The sequence below is a fragment of the Pteropus vampyrus genome, unplaced genomic scaffold (genome assembly GCF_000151845.1).
Source record: "Pteropus vampyrus isolate Shadow unplaced genomic scaffold, Pvam_2.0 Scaffold24, whole genome shotgun sequence".
In the NCBI taxonomy this organism is placed as follows: Eukaryota; Metazoa; Chordata; class Mammalia; order Chiroptera; family Pteropodidae; genus Pteropus; species Pteropus vampyrus.
Genome location: NW_011888805.1, coordinates 8,487,429 through 8,509,672, shown reverse-complemented (window position 1 = coordinate 8,509,672; position 22,244 = coordinate 8,487,429). Strand labels below are relative to the sequence as shown.

At 37.0% G+C, this 22,244-nt stretch overlaps 1 protein-coding gene across 1 annotated transcript in view; it reads left to right on the top strand.

Annotated features, from left to right (window-relative positions):
• The window catches only part of ECT2L (epithelial cell transforming 2 like), a 75,908-nt gene that overhangs the window by 20,810 nt on the left and 32,854 nt on the right, over window positions 1-22,244 (top strand). The window contains 5 exon segments of the mRNA XM_023528383.1: window positions 245-371; window positions 1,528-1,640; window positions 17,448-17,610; window positions 20,710-20,962; window positions 21,828-21,996. Coding sequence (XP_023384151.1) covers window positions 270-371; window positions 1,528-1,640; window positions 17,448-17,610; window positions 20,710-20,962; window positions 21,828-21,996 — 800 coding nt within the window. The 5' untranslated portion in view covers window positions 245-269.

Here is a 22,244-nt window from a genome sequence, read left to right as displayed (position 1 = left end):
GAACTCCCTATCTTTATTTGTATGGATTATTTTCCATGGAGATATATATATATACATGAATGAATTGTATATATGTGTATATATGTATATATATGAATGAATTGCTGTAATTATATGTATATAAATATATGTATTTAAACAAATTGCTATAATTATATAATTCCTATAAGGACAACATCAAGATGCTGGATGTTTCTACGTGATCTTAACTCAGTATCTATTGAAATGAACCTATGGTTTCTAGGATCGGAAGAAAATAATTTGCTGAGATGTCAGCTCGGGATTCTTCCAGGAAAACGCTGGAGATGGAGAGCTTCCACCGGAGATTCAGTGCCTGGACACCATTTACCAACAAGTCATTAAATAGACAGGTGAGTTACATACTGTACAATAAAACAAGTTTAATTTGTAAGGCTAAATTTACTAGGAAATATTAGGTTTCATGTTGCCATATATATTTTTTAAAACCTTCTAAAGAATTTACTTTTTGAATTACTTTAAATAAAAATAGACCTACATTTGTCTGCACCAAAGATAGTCTCTTTTCACCCCAGTCTCCAACTCTCAAATGATGGGAGGCTCAAGATCTGTCTTCCCTTTCCTCTGTACCTCCAGGGACAAAATAGAAAGCTCTAGAACACACACTGTTGGCTGTACTGGGGAAGGAGGAAAGAGGAAGTACTTTGGGTGGTATTTGGTGTGGAGAGTGTTAATGTGTAATTCTGTGTATTTCTTTAATCCTCTCTTCCCTCCTGTGCCAACTGTACAGTTCCACTGCCCTTTGAAGGGTAGCACAGGAAGTAGTCACTGAATGGCTGTCAGATCTTCATGGAGAAGGCCGGCTGAGTCCTCACAGCTCATGCCTGGCTCAGGCCCATTCACAAGGGAAGGAAACCAGACAGACCAGGGCCAAAGCCCCACTGAGTAATAAAGCCAATGTGTTGGTATATGTCATCTGAGCAAAGCTGGACTGAAATCCAGGTTTGGGGTGGGGGAGGGGACACTGTTTCTTGGTGTATGTCTTCCCAGGAGACACATCTAACAACGGCTATTTAGCGATATTTATTAACCTTCATTTTGGTGAGTGCTATGAAGATATAGGACTGTGGTTTAACAAAATCAAACCGACTTCAAACGGCCTTATTTTCATACTTAAACAAGTGTAGCCTCTTTGTGTTTTCAAGATAAAATGTTTGGAATCTGTTTCCCCAGGTCACATTAACTTAGGTAGGAACAAGAGCCAGGATTATCTTTTTGTTTTGAAAGAGGCCTTCTTGGGCCCCTCTATAATTATGTCACCCCAGCCTTTTCCGCCAGCCCACCCAACCAGCCTGGGCTTGTCCGTATCCCTGAATAAGAGCAGTCAAAGCTGACGAGAGAGACCCCTGCTACACATGTGAAAGTGCTTTGTGAACTGTAACGTGCTATGCAAATGTTAGCTGTGAAGCTGTTAGATTGCCTAAGGATTGCTTAGCAACTAAGACTACGTTAAATATACAGGAAAATACCCATTTCCCCCCTTTATAGCTCTTTCAGGAAAGAGTGGCCCTTATAAGTCACTGGTTCGACCTCTGGACTAACAAGCAACGTCAAGAATTCTTATTCACGATATTTTTACGATGCACTAAATCACAATTAAGGTAAATGTAGCCTAACGAGGTAATTATCATTTGTTCTTAAAGAAAACAAAATATAGTAAAATGTTTATATAACCTTTAAGGTTTTTTTCTTTTTCTCCTAGAAACAAACCAACAAACAAATAAAGCAATTGATATTTTAAGATTTATAAACAGACCCTTCTAGTGCTGCTTCCTCCTGAGCATGAAATGAAAAGTTGAGTGCTTTAATATCTTCATAGCACGGTGGGAGGTTTAGTTTTTACCATAATTTGTAAATAGCTTCAGCCAGTAAATTTTTAACATTCTCTTCGTATATTAACTTCTCCTTGGAACTACCGGGCAGACAAGATACTTCAAGTAGATATCTGGTACATTGGTCACTGATTGCCAGTGGGTCCTTGTTCTTATTCTTAACCCTTCCCTCCTGTTATGTCTATTATTTTCTTTGAAATACTCCAGCAGAGACAATGTGACATTTGAAGGTATTAGTTGAAATACCAGGGATAGCTAATGTTCTGATCAGGAATTAATACTCTAGGCGTAGTTAGCTAGCATTGTATTAGGAAGGTCACAGACTTAGTTATGACCAGATACTTTGCTAAATAGCATAGCAAATATCAGACATTCGTTATTATCAGAGCAACTAGTGGCTTGTTTGCTTGGCAGATGAATGTTAGAAATGGACTTTCTTTGGTGAAACTAAAGATATTCAGCTGTGGGACAGACCAAAATATTCCAGAGAGCCCTCCAGCATGCCCGGGCTTGAGTGAAGAATCCAGACAGGCTGAGAGCAGGTGCCTGTAAGGATGGTTTCCCAGGCTTCATCCCCAAACAAGTGGCCTTGTCAGTCTGGAGATCTGGTAGAGACCAAAGGTCAGGGCAATGCTAGAATCTTGTTTCAGGAATTTGTCCTGTTTCTTGTCCATTTTCAATTGAGTGAAACTTTTACCGAAAGGACAGAGAGCTGGGATTTCATCAAACTTACAGAAGAGATTGTGTGTGGTGATTTGGGCTTCTTTATTAAGGTTGGCTTAGTGAAAGTCGAGGTGTGGTATCATTTGGTTTTAGTGACTTTCACTATAACATGCTGGTGAGGCTAGGGGAAGAGATTAACCTTTGAACTTTGGTAGCTACCAAAAAGAACTTGAGTGTTGTGCAAGACCAAATTGGCTTATTTTAGTTTGCAAAACTGCCTCCCACTTTTTCTTGCACTTTTTCCTGCTCATCTCTTTTGATCATCCATTTCATTTTTTCTACCTCCTCACTCACCTTCTCTGTTGTCAGCTTTCTCCTGCATCTGTGGGCACATAGTGGATTATTAACCAACTGTCCCTGATGAAGTCACCAAGTCAATGGAGAGAGACGGACACGTTCCTGGGTGTGTTGAAAGACGCTGCAAAGACAAGCCACAGAAAAATAGACTCTTTAGCCAATGGTTGAAAAATAAGGAAGGGAACTTTTTACTGCAGTCATTAGTTAGGTTTCCTTTTACTCCAACTTTACAGCTTGCAAGATAAGAATTGCTTTGTGGTATAGTCTCCTGTATCATAAATCAAGCAATTTTAGTTCTAACCACTAGAGGTCATTAGAGAGCTTGCGGTATATTTTGAGGCTTTTTAACATTAGGCCTGACATTTTGTCATTGTAAATTGCATTCTTTGTCTGGTACCTGAATTCTTCTTTCTATGTAACAAGGATATGGAACTAATCTGTTCAGTGAAATTACTTTGCTTTTTTCATTGCAGCTGTGTTTCTGCAAAGAGCTGTATGTACTTCATAGTTCCACAAAGCTGTTATTACATATTCTGGGCTGCTGATTTCAGGGGAAGTTGTTCTGGTCTCTAAATTTGGCATCCTGAACCCATCTGTAATTTGTAGCAGTGGTTTTTGTTGTTGGACACCAATCAATTTACTCCCAAAGTCTAGATTAAGTCTTCCTTACACTATTTCCTCCCCATTACTTTCTGTCAGCCATTTCTCTCCTCACCAACGTCTACAGATACCATGTGCTGATATCTAATCTAATTTGAACTGGCTATTTAAATTAAATCTAAAAACCCAACTTATTTTATTTTTAAAGGTAATGTAATCAACTTTCTTTTAAACATCTTTATTGGGATGTAATTCACAGATAATAAATTCATTCACTTAAAGGGTACAATTCAGTGGTTTTAGTAAATTCACAGAGTTGTGCATCATCATAATCTAAATTTAGAACATTTCATCACCCCCAAAAGAAACTCCTCCTACCCATTAGCAGTCACACTCCATCTCTATCTCCCTGTACTGGGCAACCACTAATCTACTTTCTGTTTCTATCAAGTATGCCTTTTATGGACTTTTCACATAAATGGAATCATACAATATGTGTTCTTGTGTGACTGGCTACTTTCATGTATTATAACGTTCTCAAGGTTCATCCCTTTTTTTGGAAGCATGTATCAGCACTTCTGTCCTTTTTATAACCAAATAATATTCCATTGCATGGATATGTCATATTTTATTTATTCATTAAGTAATGGACATTTAGGTTGTTTTCACATTTTGGCTGTTTTGAATAATGCTGCTATGAACATCTGTGTGCAAGTTTTTCTACATGGATGTCTTTATTTCATTTAGGTATATACCTAGGAATGGAATTGCTGGGTCAAATGGTGACAGGGCAATCAGCCTTTAATTTTGAATCATATTTATTCATACAGTCCCTGTTCTCTCTTAACTGTGAATAACTGGTGAATAAATGAGAGAATTTATCATTGTTTGAATGTCTGAAATCCTTATACATAGGTTAGGCTATATTTGAGCAAAATACTTTGTTTTCAAGGCAGAGAAGCCATTGTATTAGATGTTTTAGTTTATAATTTCTGAATAATATTGTTTTAATTCAGGCAGTTACAACTATAAAGCTTAGCCACGATATTGTAGTATTGGTCAGAAATATGTTGTCACATTTTCTTTAAAAGTTTCTTCTTAATCTCTGTGAGATATATTCAAGTATCTAAGATTTTTCTTTTCTGTCCTAAGAAATATTCCATATTGTTAAGGTTTAAGAAGATTTCTTAAATGGAGTTTTATGATATTTAAGACATTTTTCAAAAGTTCAGCTTCTTAAACCACCCCTCTGGCAAATTTTGCCTCTGACCTCAACTTACATGTTACCCCTCCTGAGAACCCTTCCTTGCTCATCTTTCCCCCCCAGGAATTTTTACGAACCTCTACCATGGCACTTCCCCCAGGGCATTATGCTTATTAGCCACATGTCTAATGGTTTCCAGTATTGTCGTCCTCGGGCCACTTGACTAGGCTGAGCTTTCCTGTGACTCCTTAAAGGAAACTGGACTGTTTGTGTCTGTCACACTTGGAGAAACCTGAGAAGTTTGCATCAGTCTCCTAGCCACACTGGTGGAACTGGTTTCAAACTGCCTCTGCTCAGTACCAGGTAACGCCCTACACAAAGGCCTTTCATTCAGGGCTGGAGCTGTTAAAACTTGTAGCTTTCCCTGGTGGGTGGGGCAACATTCACACAAATTCATTCCCAAGATATGGATGGATTATCTGCGTGTGTGTGTGCAGCTATATCACTGTGAGTTACTGAACATCCATTTGAAAGAATATTTCTGTGCAGAGGCAGTGGAGAGGAGAGTGGATATTCAGGGACACTCTGGGGTTCTAAATATCTAATACAGTCTTGAAATTTGAGTCACCCTGAGTCTTTCCGCCCCTTAGCCATATTCTGGACATGTTCCTATCCTTTCACATGGATCAGATGGTCACAGGCAATCGTATGATGTTGTTGGGTTCGTTTTTAGGGATGGATGAAGCTAAGAAAGAAAATCCTTGAGTTTAAAAGGAAAGGAGAAAACGAAAACCCAAAGCTATTTTCTTGGGTGAGATGGGGACAGAGGGAGAGTGGATGTTGGGTAGGCCATTGCCCATACCAGGCAAACCCGTGAACTTGAACCATTTTGTAAATGGTTCCACTGTCCCTTAATAATGTTTAAGTTATCTTTGTAGCACTTAGCACCACGTGACATTGTCATATACAGTACTTTTTGGTTTGTTTACTTACAGTCTCTCTACTCCACTAGAATGGAGCCCCAACAGGGCAAGAACTTTTTCTGGTGACTCATTCTGTCCTTAGCACTTACAGCAATACCAGGTACATAGTAGCCACTCAATAAATGCTTATTGAGTGAAGGAAGGTGTTGAAAACACTCTTAATTACAACAATAACAAAAAGATAACCAGAAAAAAATTTTTATTTGATAGTTCTTAGGAGGAAAGAACTTTTCAAGATACTACAAGTTTTTGAATAGAGGAGATTACTAATACCTTGCTTCAATCAAGACTTTTCATACTGTAATTAATTCACGACCTCTGTAAAGCAATCCAGAAGGAATCATGCACAGTAATGTTGTCTGCCATGTCACACAACCCCAGTGGTGTCGTCTGTGTGAATGGCACCCCTTGAAGTTCACTGCACAACTTCCCAAACGCAGCAGCCCGGATAACGCTACCAGCCATCTATGAAGTATATGATAGTACCTTCCGGGTATACTCAGTGTGTCCTTTTACCTTCTGCATAGGAAGAATCAAATTCACAGATAATTCATGGGAGAATGGAGACAATGTTTTAAGGGACTATTTGTCTGTATTCTGTATTTGAGAATGTCTTCAGATGCCCAAGAAGGTTACAGCAGAATAAGTGCAGAAGTGGCTGCCCATGAGACCTAAGTGGCCTAGCAAGTCTTAGAAGCAGAAGCAGAGTGCCCATAGTACACAATAGGCATTCAGTGAATCTTTGTCATCTTTCCTCCTACTCCATGTATTCTTTTGATTTCATGGTCAGATAGCTTTCAAGTGCAAGTAACAGAAATGGAATTCAGACCAATTTAGGAAGAAATGGGAATTTATTAAGATTTGTCTAGCTTCAGGCTGGGCTAAATCCTTGGATTCAAACCATAATACCAGGGATCGCTCGCTCACGCGCACTCGCTTATCCCCTCCCCGCCCCCCCGACCCCCAGACCCCCTTCGGCCCCAGTATCTCAGCTTTGCTTCTCTATATGTGTTACATAAAACTAAAAAGATAAGTATAAGATCATTAATAAAGAAATTATAAATTTAAAGAATAGTTAGAAAAAAAAACCTGAATAAACAGATCAGTGTGCCATGTTTAAAGATGCTAATTCCCTCCAAATTAATCTTCAAGTTCAGTTCAATCTCAGTACAAATCCCCAAACGGGACTTTATTATGGACCTCAAGAAACTGATTTTAAAGCTAATCTGGAAAAGAAAATGGACAATAATGACTAAGAAAAATTTAAACATAAGGGAAAAGAAATGAGTAAGATTGCATTGCCAGATAATAAAACCACTTTTATTCATTAAAAAAAAAAAAATGCCCCTACAACCTAGCAATTCTTTTTCTGGGTATTTATTTGAAGAAAACAAAAACGCTGATTTGAAAAGACATATGCATCCCTATATCATTGCAGCATTATTTAAAATAGCCAAGATGTGGAAACAATCTAGGTGCCCATCAATAGATGCATGGATAAAAGTGATGAAGTATATGTATTTAATGAAATATTACCAATATAGAAGAATGAATCTTGCCATTTGTGACAACATGGATGGAGATAGAGGGTATTAAGTGATGTGAAATAGGTCAGACAGAGAAAGACAAATACCATATGATTTCATTTACATGTAAAATCTAAAATAAACTAACAAAGCAAAACAGAAACAGATACAGAGAACAAGCTTATGATTGCCAGAGGAGGGGGTAGAAGGATGGGCGAAAAAGAACATTATAAGATGAAGGGGAAGAAGAGGTACAGACTTCTAGTTATAAAGTAAATAAGCCAGGGGATGTAGTATACAACACAGGGAATATAGTCAATGATATTGTAATAATTTTACATGATGATAAATGATTAATAGACTTGTCATGCTGACCGCATCGTAGGGTATATAAATGTTGAATCACTATGTTGTACACCTCAAACTAATACAGTGTTTTATGCCAACTATACTTTAATAAAAAATTAGGTCTATATATATTAGGACTTACTATAAATATGTTAAAATAACTTTAAAAGTGAAAAAAAAATACTCCCAAGTATTATCTTAAATGTAAAGAAGAGCAAGAACTGAGATAAGTTCTGAAGGAAAGGGGCCAGCGTCTACAAAGGTCAAGTTGATCAAATACTTAGGTGGCTGGACTGATCTTTCCTCTTCTTTCTTCAATGCCTGTTTAGTGAGCTGGACACTTGATTACCAGCCTGCTCACACCATTCCTCATTTTCTCTTCTTCCTGACAGAAGGCTTGTCTATCCCCAGTATTATGTGCTTTCTGGTTGGCTGGTCACCCTGGCCCACCAAGGGTGACTCAGGGTTAGACAGACCATAATAATGCCATCCCTGTTGGTGGTTGCTGGTTTAGGAAAGGGTGTGAGGATATTAATTCTGCCCAAGGAGACATAGGAGAGTGGCTGCTAGAGAGCTTCTGGGAGCATTTTCTTCGCTCACAAAGAGACTTAAATAGGGACATGAAGAAGGGACATGCCCTCTTCCAATCTCCTAGCCTGTGGTCTCTGTTGTGTGAGGGGCTGTGCTCACAGTAGCTAGTTCTTTGGGAACTACCTCAGGGGATAAGCCTGAGGACCAAAGCAAGCTGTTGAGTCGGCAAAGAGAAAATATGGAAAATCTTTGACCCTTGATGACATACATCATTGAACCTGTGAATTCACTGGTCCTGGAGCGGCCATAGTTTTCCTTATTGTTTAAGAAAAATGAAAGGAAGATAAATAGGTTTTAAAAAATTGTCCATAATAGTCCATTTACCTACTCGTCAATTCTCTGGTCATATTACTCTCCAGAATCTAACTGAGAACCAGCTAGATTCGGAAAAACAAAAAAGCATTTAGCAGTCAAACTGATGTCCTTCACACATAGGAGAGAGCCCTTCAGACCCTTGTGTAGAGTCTAAGTTTTTAATTCAGAGCTTCAAAAGTTCTACATACTCTTAAGGCTACCGTATATGCATTCAACTCTCTGTACTTGACTTTGGAATCAGCATCAGAATCTGCTAGTCTGCCTCTTCCACCAGTGGAAAGTCAAGTTCACCAATATAGAGAAGGGGTAGGCCCATCAGAATCACTTGGAGTTTGTAAAAATAGACTGCGAGTTTCACTCCATAGATATTTTGGCTCTACGTACCTGGGATGTGGCTGAGGAAGCTGTTTTTACCAAGTTCCTGGGGTGATGTGGTACACAGCCAAGTGTAAGGCACAAAGCCTGGGTCTACTGAAGGTCCCAGGCTTCTTCCACCTCTTAATTCTACTTGAGTCTCCTTGGAGGCAAAAGCACAGACCAATGAGTTTCTCATCACTTCCATTCTCAATGCAATGAAACACAGTTCTTGGTTCAGGTTCTACAGGTGCCTTTTTCATCTTTCACTTGTGATACTACTGAATGGTTTTAGAATGTGTTTCATTGTAAGTAACCTTAAACTTGACACACATAATATAGAAATATTTTACTCTGATATAACTGAAACATCCAGAGGTAGGTTTGGCTGCAGTTGATCCTTAAGTGAAAGGTTCAGTAATAAAACCAATAACTTGTTTCTTTCTGTCCCTCTGTTCTGCCTTTGGCGATCACGGCCTCATTATTACGTATCCCCCATTGTGTCCAGAAGAAAAAAGACTTTCTTTGTTTGGGCTTCACTCTCATTAAACTAGTTTAGGTCCATGTTCACATCTGACTAATTGCTGTGGCCTGGGGATTGACTCACAGGAATTGACATAGCCTTGACCATGGGCTTTGTGGAGCCAGGGATGGAGTCAGCTTCCATAGAACCACATGGACCACCAAATAGAAATTGAGATTATTTTAACTAAAGAAGGGGAAGTAAATGATTAGTGGCAAAAGCTAAAGTCTATGTATTTATCATTCTACAAGTATTTATTGAGTGCCTACTGTGTACCAAGCACAGTTCTAGGTGCATGAGATTCACCATTAAACAGAGTGTAAATAGTTCCTGCTCTCTGAAGTTCATATTTTAGTAGACTAAAACTTGTAGTAAAATATAAAAAGGTGAATTCTTTACCCCTCATTGGATAGTTGACAGTACATCTTAGCACCATTGTAAATACTTTGGGGTGTTTTCCATGTCTCAGAAGTTAGATTAGTGTAGTAGACTAAATAATGGCCTTCGTATATGTCCATGCCCCAACCCTTGGAACCTGTGAAGGATACTTTATGTGACAAAGGGACTATGCAGACGTGATTAAGGATTATGAGATGGGGAGATTTTCTTGTGTTTTTGGGACTCAACATAATCACAGTGGTCCTTACAAGGCATGCAAAAGATGTAAGAGTCAGAAGAGATGATGATGATGATGATGAAGCAGTGGGAAAGATCTGAAGATGCTATGCTGCTGACTTTGAAGATGGAGGAAGGGGTCATGAGCCAAGGAGTGCAGGCAGCTGCTAGAACCTGAAAAAGGCTAGGAAACAGACTCTCCCCTCAGAGCCTCCAGAAGGAACTAGCCCTGCCAACACCTTGACCTTAGCCCAGTGCAGCTGATTTCAGACTTTTGACCTCCAAAACTTTGAGAGAATAAATTTATATTAATTTAAGCCACTAAGTTGTTGATAATTTATTATAGTGACAACAGGAAATTAATACTAGCAGTGATTTTCTCTTTATATTTTTAACTTTTACTATTTTTTTCATTCTTTATTCTAATTTATGCACATTTATTTAACCCCTGAAAAGGTGCAAGCACCATATTAGGTGCTGGGACAGAGCAGCAGATAAGAAAACCGCCATGCTTTCTTTTATGGGGTGTATAGCCCAGTGAGGAGACAGACATTAAATGGTGAGTGAGTCCAAAAAAGGACTAAGTTTGAGGATCAGCAAGGATAGAAACACAAAAATAGTGCTTAGATTACACTTTTATGCACATCAAGTATAAAAGATAGTTTTCAGCAAAGGGTATGAGTGGCATTCAGTAAGGAGTGCTCAGTGAGTGACAGTGGCCTCCAACAGGGAAGTGTTTGGGTAGCAGGAATGGTCAGCCTGATAGGAAGGTGGGGGGGAGGTTCTGGCAGTACCCCTAAAAATCACCCTAAAAATCCACTGTCATCACCTTATATGGTTACCTATACTGTTGCACGAACAGCCTTTTATTAACCACATGACTTGTATCTACTATGCTGGTTCCAGATAAAATTTCTTGCTCCTTCCCCAGCACTGTGTTGCTTCATTGGCCACAGTTATGTAATAATAACTGGGAAAGTCATTCTGTAATTATGTAACAATAACCAGTCTGTGTGCATGCATTATTCTTTATTTTTTACAATTTAAGACAGGCCTAGCCAGCTCAATAGGTATCAAATAAATAGCTACAACTGTTCTAAGTGACAAAGAAAAAGTAATGGGCACCTCACCTCGTCCAGGACATCAGGGAAGCCTTCTCTGAGATCTGACGTTTATGCTGGAGTTCGAAGGTAGAGTAGAAGTGAGACAAGCAGAGACTTGGACGATGTATGTTCTACCTGTAGGGGACATGTATGAAAGCCTTGGGCCCTTTTTGTCTATTTAATAATAATAACAGGCTTTTGTAGAAGCGTTGGAAAATGAAGATAAACAAAAAAGAGGAAAAAACCAGTCATTCATAATTCCACCACCCAGATTTGATCTTCTAATTTTTTGTGTATATGTACATCCATTTAACTGTGAATAAGAATATATAAATTATTTTAAACCTTTTAACAAAACTCTTTAGTCTCCCCTCCTTATGGCTTTACCTACACCCAACGTGACTGCCTCATTCACTGAAAACTTTAGCATGGCGACTCCCTCACCATTTAATGTCTATCTCCTCCACCGGATTATAAGCTCCATTTCCTTTATACCCCAATCCCAGTCATTATTCTGTGTGACAATGGCATCTGTGTGGAAACCTACGTAATACAGATCCTTACCATGCCGTAGAGTATTTGCAAACCAGACAAGACTAAGAGATGCTATCTGGGCAACTAGAAAAACAGAGACCTCTGCCAAAGCCACTCGTTCCTCTCCAGGCCACCTCTCCAAGCTGTTCTCCCAGTCATTTTCTCACAATTTTGGCAGCTTCTTTCTACTTCTTATCTGAAATTTAAGAGCAGAGAATTAGATTCAAGTTCCATATTACCAAGTCTTGTTATTTTTGCAAAGTACACATTGTACATTCAGTAGCACACTGCAAAGCATTATCATGAATTATTTAAATAAAGCTATCCTTGTCACAATGAATGAGCAAAGTACATTTTGTTCATTGTCTCCTTACATGTTATTTCTCTTCACAGACTTCTTGCTTTGCAACCTTAACTAAAGTGCAATGAGCCACAATCATTACCGCAAACCACCCTAGTTCTTTCTGCTCCTCAGGAACTGATTTTTTTATGTGACTGAAGCATTTTCTTTCCTTCTTGCTTAAGATTCATTATACTTGAATGTGTCCTTGGAACCGCACAGACTAGGAACAAATATTTAAAAAAGAATTCAGACTCAATTCATGTCTTTTGTTCCACTGGGATAGAACAGTAGATGCTGTGGGATGGGAATAGGGATGGGGACAAAAATTTCGAAGAGACTGAGTCCTGTCTTTGAAAAGGAGGCTGAAAACATTTCTGTTTTGCGTCTTATTTTATTAATCTGCTTATAACTCTAAATGAGAGCAAATTGTCTGTCAAGGGTTAATGAAATGATTGCCTACCTTAGACGGTGAGGAGTTAGGTCAGTGATCCATTGGGATTAACTGTTCTTGATGTTCTCACCGTCTCATTCAGTTTGAATGTTAATCTCTATCAATACTGAGAAGGTCCCCAAGTGACATTTTTGTCTGAGGATACGATGTACTGCCAATACATGCACAACAACTTCGTTCGTTACCCTCTCGCTTACATCACACACACACACACACACACACACACACACACACACACACACACACACACACACACACTTTCCCCAGACTGGCATGCCAACAGGTTCATTTGAAGCCACCTGTTTTGTCTCAGGTTGTGACAAGGCTGCATGGACAGGCACACACACACACACACACTTTCCCCAGACTGGCATGCCAACAGGTTCATTTGAAGCCACCTGTTTTGTCTCAGGTTGTGACAAGGCTGCATGGACAGGAATCAAGAAAGAGCAATGACTTAAAATAAAGCCTGGAGACTAGAACTGTATAACATACATAATAAACAATCATTAAACCTTGGAACTGAAGCTTATAGCTTCTCCTTTACAAAAAACAAAAACAAAAACAAAACAAAAGAAACTTTTAATTTTGCAATAATTTTTAACTTACAAAAAAGTTGCAGAAATAGTACAAATAATTCCTTTATAGTTTTCACCTGATTTCCTCAGTTGTTAACATTTTACCATTTTTCCTTATTATTCTGAATCATTTGAGAGTAAGTTATAAACATGAATATTTCAGTATGTCCTAAAAAACAAGGACATTTCAGTATGTCCTAAAATACAAGGACACTATGTTGAAAAATCAAAGTACATTCTCCAATATCAGGAGATCAGCGTTTATACAGCACCACAATCTAACCCAAGACTCCGTTCATTATTACTGATTGTTCCAAAAATGTTCTTTATAATTGTCTTTTTCTTCTCAGTCCAGAATCCAGTCCAGGGTCACTTTTGTAGTTTTCATGTCTCTATATCCACCTTCAATGTGGAGCAATCACTCAGTTTTTCCTTGTCTTTTCTCACTTGACACTTTTGAAGAGTACTATCTGCTACTTTGTTGAATGACCTTCAGTTTGTGGTTGACTGATATTTCCTCAAGGTTACATTCAGGTTTTACATTCTTGGCAGGAATAACACACAAGTAGTGCTGTGTTCTTCTCAGTGAATCAAATGCAGGACCTACCATGTCAGTTTGTCACATTGCTTAGGATATTGACTTTACCACTTGGTTAAGATAGCTAATTATTAAATAATTTGCACTTATTAATTAATAAGTAACTAAAAAGTATTTGAGTGATTAGTTTTAAATTAATTAAAAAAATACCTGAATCTGCAAATACTCTGTTTCTTATCACACTTTCATCCATTTAGCATCCATTGATGATTCTTATCTGAAGCAATTAATACTATGCCTAGTGATTTTCTAACTTCTTAATTCCTTCTACATATATTAGTTGGTGTTCTTGTTGCGAGCTAGAACTTTTCCTTCTCCTAAGACTTGTAAATGAGGCTCCAGTTAAGTCAGCAGGTTGGGTAAATTCATGGCCAAAACTGACTGCGTCTAATGCATGTTCAGCAACCTGTTCATGAAGGAAACTGAGGTCCTTTTTGTCCCTAATTGGAGGTGCCATTTTCATTTTACAGTGGAATCTTCTGAGGCTTGACCCACTCCATGGGAATTTAGATCAGAGAAGACCCCTTGCAGGATGAAGTCATGTTCAGAGTCATGACTTTTCGTTCAGTGAGTCTTTCTGTGTTCATTAGGACCCTGGAACAGGGCAGCAGTTGCCGCTTAGCAATGACAAGTTCTACAGTCTCAATGGCCTAAGGTACATGAGTTCTGATAGGTTCTTGGTCCCAAAGTTTCCAATCAGCTGTGAGATTGGTCACAAAATCTATAATTCCATTAAGTTTGGAAGAGACTAGAGTTTCCAGGGAAGAATTTGATTTACTGATACCTGGATTGCTTCCAAACATGTTTGTTCTAGTGATTCTTATTCAACTATGACCACCCTATTTGGTGGCTTGGGACTGTAGCAGATGTTTATTGCTAATATCTAAAGAGGACAATCAGGTGTTAAATATCTTTTTTTGTGTGTGTGTACTTGGTGGCTGCAGGGGCTATGAATTGTCTCTTTGGTCTAAGGCCTCTCTAGCCCCCAAGATAATCTCTTTGGTAGGGCCTGGATTTTGTAACGATTCAAGAGCCATCTGTGCTTAGGTGGCTTGAAATGCAATGTAAGAAGTTTACTTGATGGACATCATATAAAAAAGTTTTCTTTATACATGTTGCATTAAGAAATTATTGTTTAATTCATTTAGGTATGATTATGGTATTAGAGTATGTGCCTTTTAATATTCTTATTTAGTCATACACACTGAAATATTTATAGATGAAATGATATGCTGTCTTGAACTTACTTTGAAATAATAGAAAAGTGGAGGAAGGCGAAGGAAAAGGAGAGGAGAAGAAGAGGAAATAGCGGAAACCAGATTGACTACAAGATGATAATTATTTTAATTAATTAATGGGGTCATAATAGTACCACTGATATTAAGGTGAAATAAAGACATTTACAGATAAAAGGAAACTGACGAAAGTTGTCATCAGAAGACCTGCAGTACAGAAATGCTAAAGGAAGTCTTTCAGGCTAAGGAAATTAATACCAGATGGAAACTTGGATTTATAAGCAGGAATGAAGAGCACAGGAAATGGTACATGTGTGGGAAAATATAAAAAGTTTAAGTCACTTTAAAGACGTATGACTTTAAAGTGAAAACAATATATTGTGGGGATTATAACTTAAGTAGATTCAGTATATATGAAACAAAATCACAAAGGACAGTGAAAACTATACTGTTGCACTGTCCTTTAATTTTATGTGCATATCAACTCTAAATAGACATGAAAAATTCAAGATGCAAATTGTACTTCCTAGCAGCAATTTAAAAGAGCAATGCAAGAGGTATTCTAAAAAGCCAGCAAAGGAATTAAAATGAAATACCAAAAAACTTATTAATTCCAAACAAGGCAGGAGAGGAGAAGTGAATTTTCATGAAACAGATGGGATAACCAAACAACAAATAACAATGAGACTTGGATTCAACCATATCAATAATTATATTAAATATAAGGGGACTAAACCCTTAGATAAGGCAATGGTTGTCAAAGGAGCTAAAAAACAAAAACAAGATCGTACTGTATCCTGACAACGGGGGCTGGGGAATATGCTTTCAATATAAAGACACTGATTGGCTAAAAGTAAAAAGAAAGGAAAAGATATCACATGCAGATAGTAAGCATATAAAAGCAGGGTGGCAATATCAATATCAGCTAGAATGGACTTCAAGACAAAGGGATATTACCAGAGAGACAGAGAGGGACATTTTATAATGAAAAAAGGATCAATTCATCAAGAAGTCACAATGATTATAAACATGCACGTACCAAATCGTAGTTTCAAAAATGAAACAAAACTGACAGAATTAATAGAACAACTAAACAAAAAATATAGAAGAACTGAGGAATTTTCTTAACCTCCTTGACCTAGTATTTACAGAAAACCAACAACTTACAAATAAATGTTCATTTTAGGAACAAAATAACATTCACTAAGATACATCATTTAATAGTCCCCAAAATCAGACTCAATATATTTCAGAATTGTTGAAATCTTAAGTATATTCTTTAACAACAATCCAGTAAATTTGAGAATAATTAAAATATCTTAAAAATCCCCAAATATTTGAAAATTAACTTACTTATAAACAACCTATAGTCAAAGAAGAAGTCACAAGAGAAATTAGAAAATATTTCAGATTGAATGATAATGAAAATGCAACATATCCAAGTGTGTGGGATGCAGCTAAAGCACTGCTGGAGGAAAGTATGTCATTAAATGCTTATAGTAGAGAAGAAAGAGGATTTAAAATTATCTAAATTTTCACCTTAAGAAACTAGAAAAAAATAGCAAACTACACCCAAAGTAAGTAGAAGGAAAAAAATAATAGTGGAAATCAATAAAATAGAAAATGGACAAACAATAGAGAAAATCTAAGTAAACAAAAGCTGGTTTTTGGAAAATAGTAATAAAATTGATATACTACTAGCAAGAGTAACAAAGGAAAAAAAGAGAAAACTCAAATGAAAAAGGGGTCTTGCTATAGATCTTACAAACATTAAAAAGTGAATAAAAGAAAATCATCAATAACTTCATACTAATAAATTTAACAATTTAGTTGTTTTGTAGATTCCATAGTTGTTTGTAATTATTTTGTAGATTCTACATACATGGTAGACAAATTGAGAAGTTTTACTGCTTCCTTCCTAACATGTATGCCTTTTATTTTTTTCTTGTCTTGTTCAACTGGCTAGGATGTCCAGTACACGTTAAATTGAAGTAGTGAGAGTGGACATTCTTACTTTATTCCTGATGTTAGTGAGAAGGCATTTAATATTTCACCGCTAAGTATGATTTAGCCAGAGGTGTTTATTCTAATTGCATTGGGAAGCCATTGTAAGTTTTTACTTGCTTGAGTGACATTACCTAATTTGTATTTTTAAAAAACCACTAGGGCTGCTCTAAGGAGAATGGGCTCTAGGAAAACTAAAGTGGAAGCAGGGAGACCATCAGGAGGCTTTTGCAATAGTAGAGCAGAGAGATGGAGGTGCTTTGGGCCAGAGTGATAGCAGTGGACATGAGGGTGGGGGCAGGATTTGGGGCTATATTCTGTAGGTAAAGCTGATAGGACTTGCTGATTTATTGAATTTGGGGTAAAGCAAAAAGGAAAAAAAAAAACAGCTATAGCTTAAAGAACTAGATTTCAGATTTCTTTTTCCCATGGATTTTAGAAATTTTAGATCTAGATTCTTTAGAACGGATCACTGAAAGTAAATACAGTATTTTAAAAAATCTAGACTTATGTTATTTGGGATTTAAGTGTTTTGTTTTTTTTTTACAGGTAGAACATTGGAGAAAGAACAATGGCTAATATTTATACTGGATTTTTAGTCAATTTTAAGTACTAGTGTTCTAAACTAAATTTCTGTATCTTTCTTTTTAGATTTGTCCGAGACCAGTTTTCAGAAAGGATGCAAGTGGCCAAAGTGGATTTCTCTACAGTGTTACCACGCTTCATTTCTCTCTATATCTTTTCCTTTCTGAATCCGAAAGATTTGTGTGCAGCTGCACAAGTCAGCTGGCCCTGGAAGTTTTTAACTGAACAGGTTTACTGCTTGTCACTTCCTAGTAATAGGGTTCAAGTACAACTATAATCTGTAATGAGGCAATTAGGGTAGCTTTCTTCCCTGAGGACAATAACTGAGGTGATCTGAACCATAATAACTTACCCTTAAGAGAAAAAATATGAAGATAATTTAAATAATAATTTTAAGTAAGGGGATATACAGTATTCTAATAATTCATGTAATTTTAATAATCTTTAAATACTCATTTTAGAAAACATTTTATTTTGGCTAAAGAAGTCCATTTTTTCCCATGAAAAAATTAAACTCTGGTTTTTATATGATATATCTTATCCATGATAACTCACCTCAAAAATTGCTATACAACCACAACTTCAACTGCTCTCTCCTTGGCTAGCATCAGCTGAAGAACATAAATCTAGATCCTCAATATCCTCTGCCATTAATTCTGCCTCTGGCTTATTTACCTCTTCATTTTCTTTTAAAAGATTTAATAAAATGTAATGGTAGACATGCTTTAAATACAAGTCAATAACTTCTTTAACTTGTACACACTTTTCTGGGTGGCCTTGTGCTGAGATTCTGATCTCAGAGAATACCTCCCTGTCTGTGGTTGGGCCATATGCAAAAGCCAACTGTGAGCCCTTAACTTATAGTATTTAAAAATTCAGGTTTAGTATTGGCCTGACATATCGTTTTATGTCTTTTTACTTCCAAATTTTTGATATCATATTTAAGGAATATGTCTTGTAAACAATATGCTGATGGAGGTGGTTTGTTAACATTGGGCAATCTTTGAGTTTCAGCTGGGGTGACTTAGTCTGTTCACATGTATGTTCACATCTATATATTTGGGTTTAAGTCCACCATTTTACTAATTACTGTTTGTTTTCTTTTTGTTCCATGTGTTTTATATTCTGTTTCTCTCTTTGTCTTCTTTTGGAGTACTTAAATATTTTTTAGGTTGTTCACACTATAAATTATCTACTAGTTATTTCATAGTTACCATAGAAATTACAACATTCATCCCAGAGTTATTTTACCACTTCTGAGATAATGCAAGGAACTAGAACCCTTTAACTCTACCACCTCACCACCCCCATTTCTATGCTTTTGTTGTCAAATATTTTAATTATACATATTTAATTATATATAATATACAAATACATTTAAATTTGTATATAGATATTAGCATCGCAAGGGTTTATTACTATTGTTTTAGAGAGTCAATATTTATTCGTAAGTAACCACATATTTACTTTTTTCCTTGTTCTTTATACCTTTCTGCATCTCTGAGTTTCCATTTGGGATCATTTTCCTTTTGAATTCTCTTTAATATTTCTTTTAATGTGGCTTGCTGCTGACAATTTCTCTTAGTTTTTAGTCTAAAAGTGTCTTTATTTCACCTTTATATTTGAAGGCTGTGTCACTGGAAATTTGAATTCTAGGTTGGCACTTAAGTTTTTATAGAACTTTGAAATTTTTCCATTATTTTCTGGCTTTCATAACTTTTTTTTTTTTTTTGAGAAGCAGAAAGTTTATTGTCTCCTATTTTCTCTAGCTGCTATTAGGATATTTTTCTCTCTTTTTTGTTTTCTGCAATTTTATCATGACGTACCTACGTGTGTGTGTGTGTGTGTGTGTGTGTGTGTGTTTATCCTGTTTTGTGTTTTGCAGTGCTTTTTCAATCTGAAATTTAATGTTCTTTATCCATCTTGAAAAGTTCTGAGATACTATCTATTTATATATTGCTTTTGCCTCATTTTCTCTCTTTTTCTTCTGGGATTCCAACACTTACATTTTAGAGTGGTTCCCCAGTTCCCATACATTTTTTCTTCTCTCATGTATCTTTTCTAACCTTTTGACTTTCAGCGTTTCTGTCTGGACTTTTCTTTTGACCTGTCTTTCAGTTTACTAATTATCTCTTTAGCTGGATTCTAATTTGCTCTTAAACAGTTCCATTGAGTTCTAAATTTCAGCATCATATTTTTCAGTTTTAGAATGTTGATTTGATTATTTTGCCAAAATTTTCCACCTAGCCATTTAAGTTCATGTCTTATAATTTCAACGTCTGGATCTCCTGAGGATCTCTCTCCATTTACTAAAAGATACAAGAAGAAACAAACAATGCTTGTCTTTTTGTGTGCCTGGTACTTTTGAATGAGTACCAGATACTGAGTGTAAGAAATTAATGTGATAATTTGAGTCTTTGGATGATATTATCTTCCTCCAGAAAGGAATCACCCTTGCTTCTGGCATTTGGTTAGACTAGAAACAGATCCCTTAAATCCAATCGGAGAATGGGATATCTCAAAACTACCCTCAGTCCTTGTGATGGTTTATCTAGTTTCTTATCATCCTTACTAAGAAGGATCTCAGCTGAAAGCCTGATGTAGTTACCAGGGCTTTTCCCCTTAGCTCCTGAGTTTAAATGTTTCCTCTCTTCCCTGCGAGAATGCCTAGAAGTCTTTACAGCTTCTAAGTCCTTCAGCCATAACTTTCTGCTCTGCTTCTCAGCCTAAGCTCTAATGTAGAACTGTCAAATTCCCTGAAGTGAGAGTGATGCCAACTATCGGGCTTAGCTCTCTGCTTTCCCTTCTCTCTGGGTCCTAGTTGCACAGTTCCTTATTGCATTGGTAGCTCTATAATGACTTCAAGTAATTGTTTTATAATATTTTGTCTAGAAATTTAATTAAATCACAGGAAACTTGCTGTTTTCATATGTCGAAACTGGTTGCATATTGACAACATCATATGTTTCAATCAAAGTTGTTCTCAGTGGAAGGGCTGGTTTGAAACAACCTACTACGCCATTGCTAGAAGCAGAATTCTGAGAATCCAGAGTTCTCAGAAACCAAATGCTATGGGAGCACTGGATAGTATTTAAAGATGAGTAATACATTTATTCATATGTAATATATGTGTTCATCAAAGAATATTTTTCCTATGGAGTAAGGTATGCTTCTTATTTCTCATAGTCAAGTTTAGATGGCAGAGCAACTGCACTAAAAATCTCAAAGTAGTAAAAAAAAAATTCTCCGTGTATCTAAAAACATTGTTAGTAGGAAACTGCCCTTTAAAAAGATCTGCAACTCAACTCTCTCATTTCTTTTTCTGCAGGATTGCTTATGGATGCCCAAATGCATCAAGGTTGGATGGTTTCTGCCCTACACGCCGACAGAACGTGAATATGGGGCTTGGAAGCAGCATTACGTGGCGTGTGTGTCCAACTTAGATTGGCTGACACCTAGGGAAGCCGCTGCTATTTACGGAACCCTGAACGAACCCAAAACAGCAGATGAGGAGCTACAGGAGAGACAAAGAGAAAAGTGCCTAAGGAAAATAATTTGGGAGAAAATTGCACTGCATAAGAGTGAGTGGCATTTTAAAACTTTATATCTTAACCAAGTGGTGTAGAAAGCAATGAATTTACATACAAATTTGCACAGAGGAAAATAATGCTGCCTTTCTGGAATAGTGAGTGGTGGGTGGTATTTTCTGAAATATGTTCAGGACATGGTCTTTTTTTCTTCACTGTATATTTTAAGTTCGTTAATGAGAAAAGAAAGATTTCAGATGAAATATATAAGGTCAAATATCTGTGCCTCCATTGCTGTTCTCAATTCTCTCAGGTTATTAAGACCAAAAATAAGGAGAAGAGAGAAGTATGAACACAGGCAAAATCAAATAAATAGGTTCGGGACAATTCAGGAGAATTGGGATTGGTAAAAAAGGAGAAATAAAATGAGAACGAAAGCAGAAGAAAAGTGACATTTTTTTTTTATAAGTAGAAAGGGAATAGGACGAGACATGCTTTCAGCTAAGTCTTCTGATTTGCACAGTGTGGAAAAATAATCAATAAAACTAATCTGAGTTCTCCTATCTTTTTTTTTTTTTTCCTCTAACTCACCCTCTGTGAGAGCGTACCAAATGGGAAATAATTTGAAGCCAAGAAGAAGGGCAGAAATAGATATGAAGTCTACAAATTGATTATGTTTCCACAAGAAAAGAGTTGCTTGTTCTCTGAGCTTTGTTTCTTGACCTGAAATGACAGGGAAGTTGCAGCCACAGTGCTGAGAGGATAGGAAATCTAAACAGAGTCTGTAAAAATGGCTCGAATGATTGCCGTTTGGAATATCTGCCCTGCTGCAGCTTTATTTTTGATGCTTTTATCTATGGAGACTTGGCTGGGAGAAGCATGAAGTAAACAGCCGAGCTGGCTGCTGTTTGTTTTTCAGAGGAGTTATTCAGAGTTCGACCCCCTTGGGTGAGCGGAACATGCTGCTCTAGATTGTTCAAATCCAAACACCAGCCACGTCTCTCCCAGACTCTGAGGGATCGAGTGGGATTACATGAGGCTTTGGAGAAACAGCTTGTTTTGGCATCCTTAGAAGCTTTGCCCAAGCGGTAAGCAAAGCTCCATCTACTGAAGGCTCAGGACTATCCCCTGATACCAAGAATTCATTCTAGAATAATTTAGCTAACATCCAGGGATCTCGCATAATTACATGGCTCTTAGCCTATAAAATAGCAAAAACAGTGGTCTTTACATGCCTTCTGAAGAGAGAAGTATGTAATATTCAAAATATACCTTTTAAATATTTTTAACCCTGCGAAGAGGCTATATTGAGGATGTAGTCTATTTTCTGCTTTAA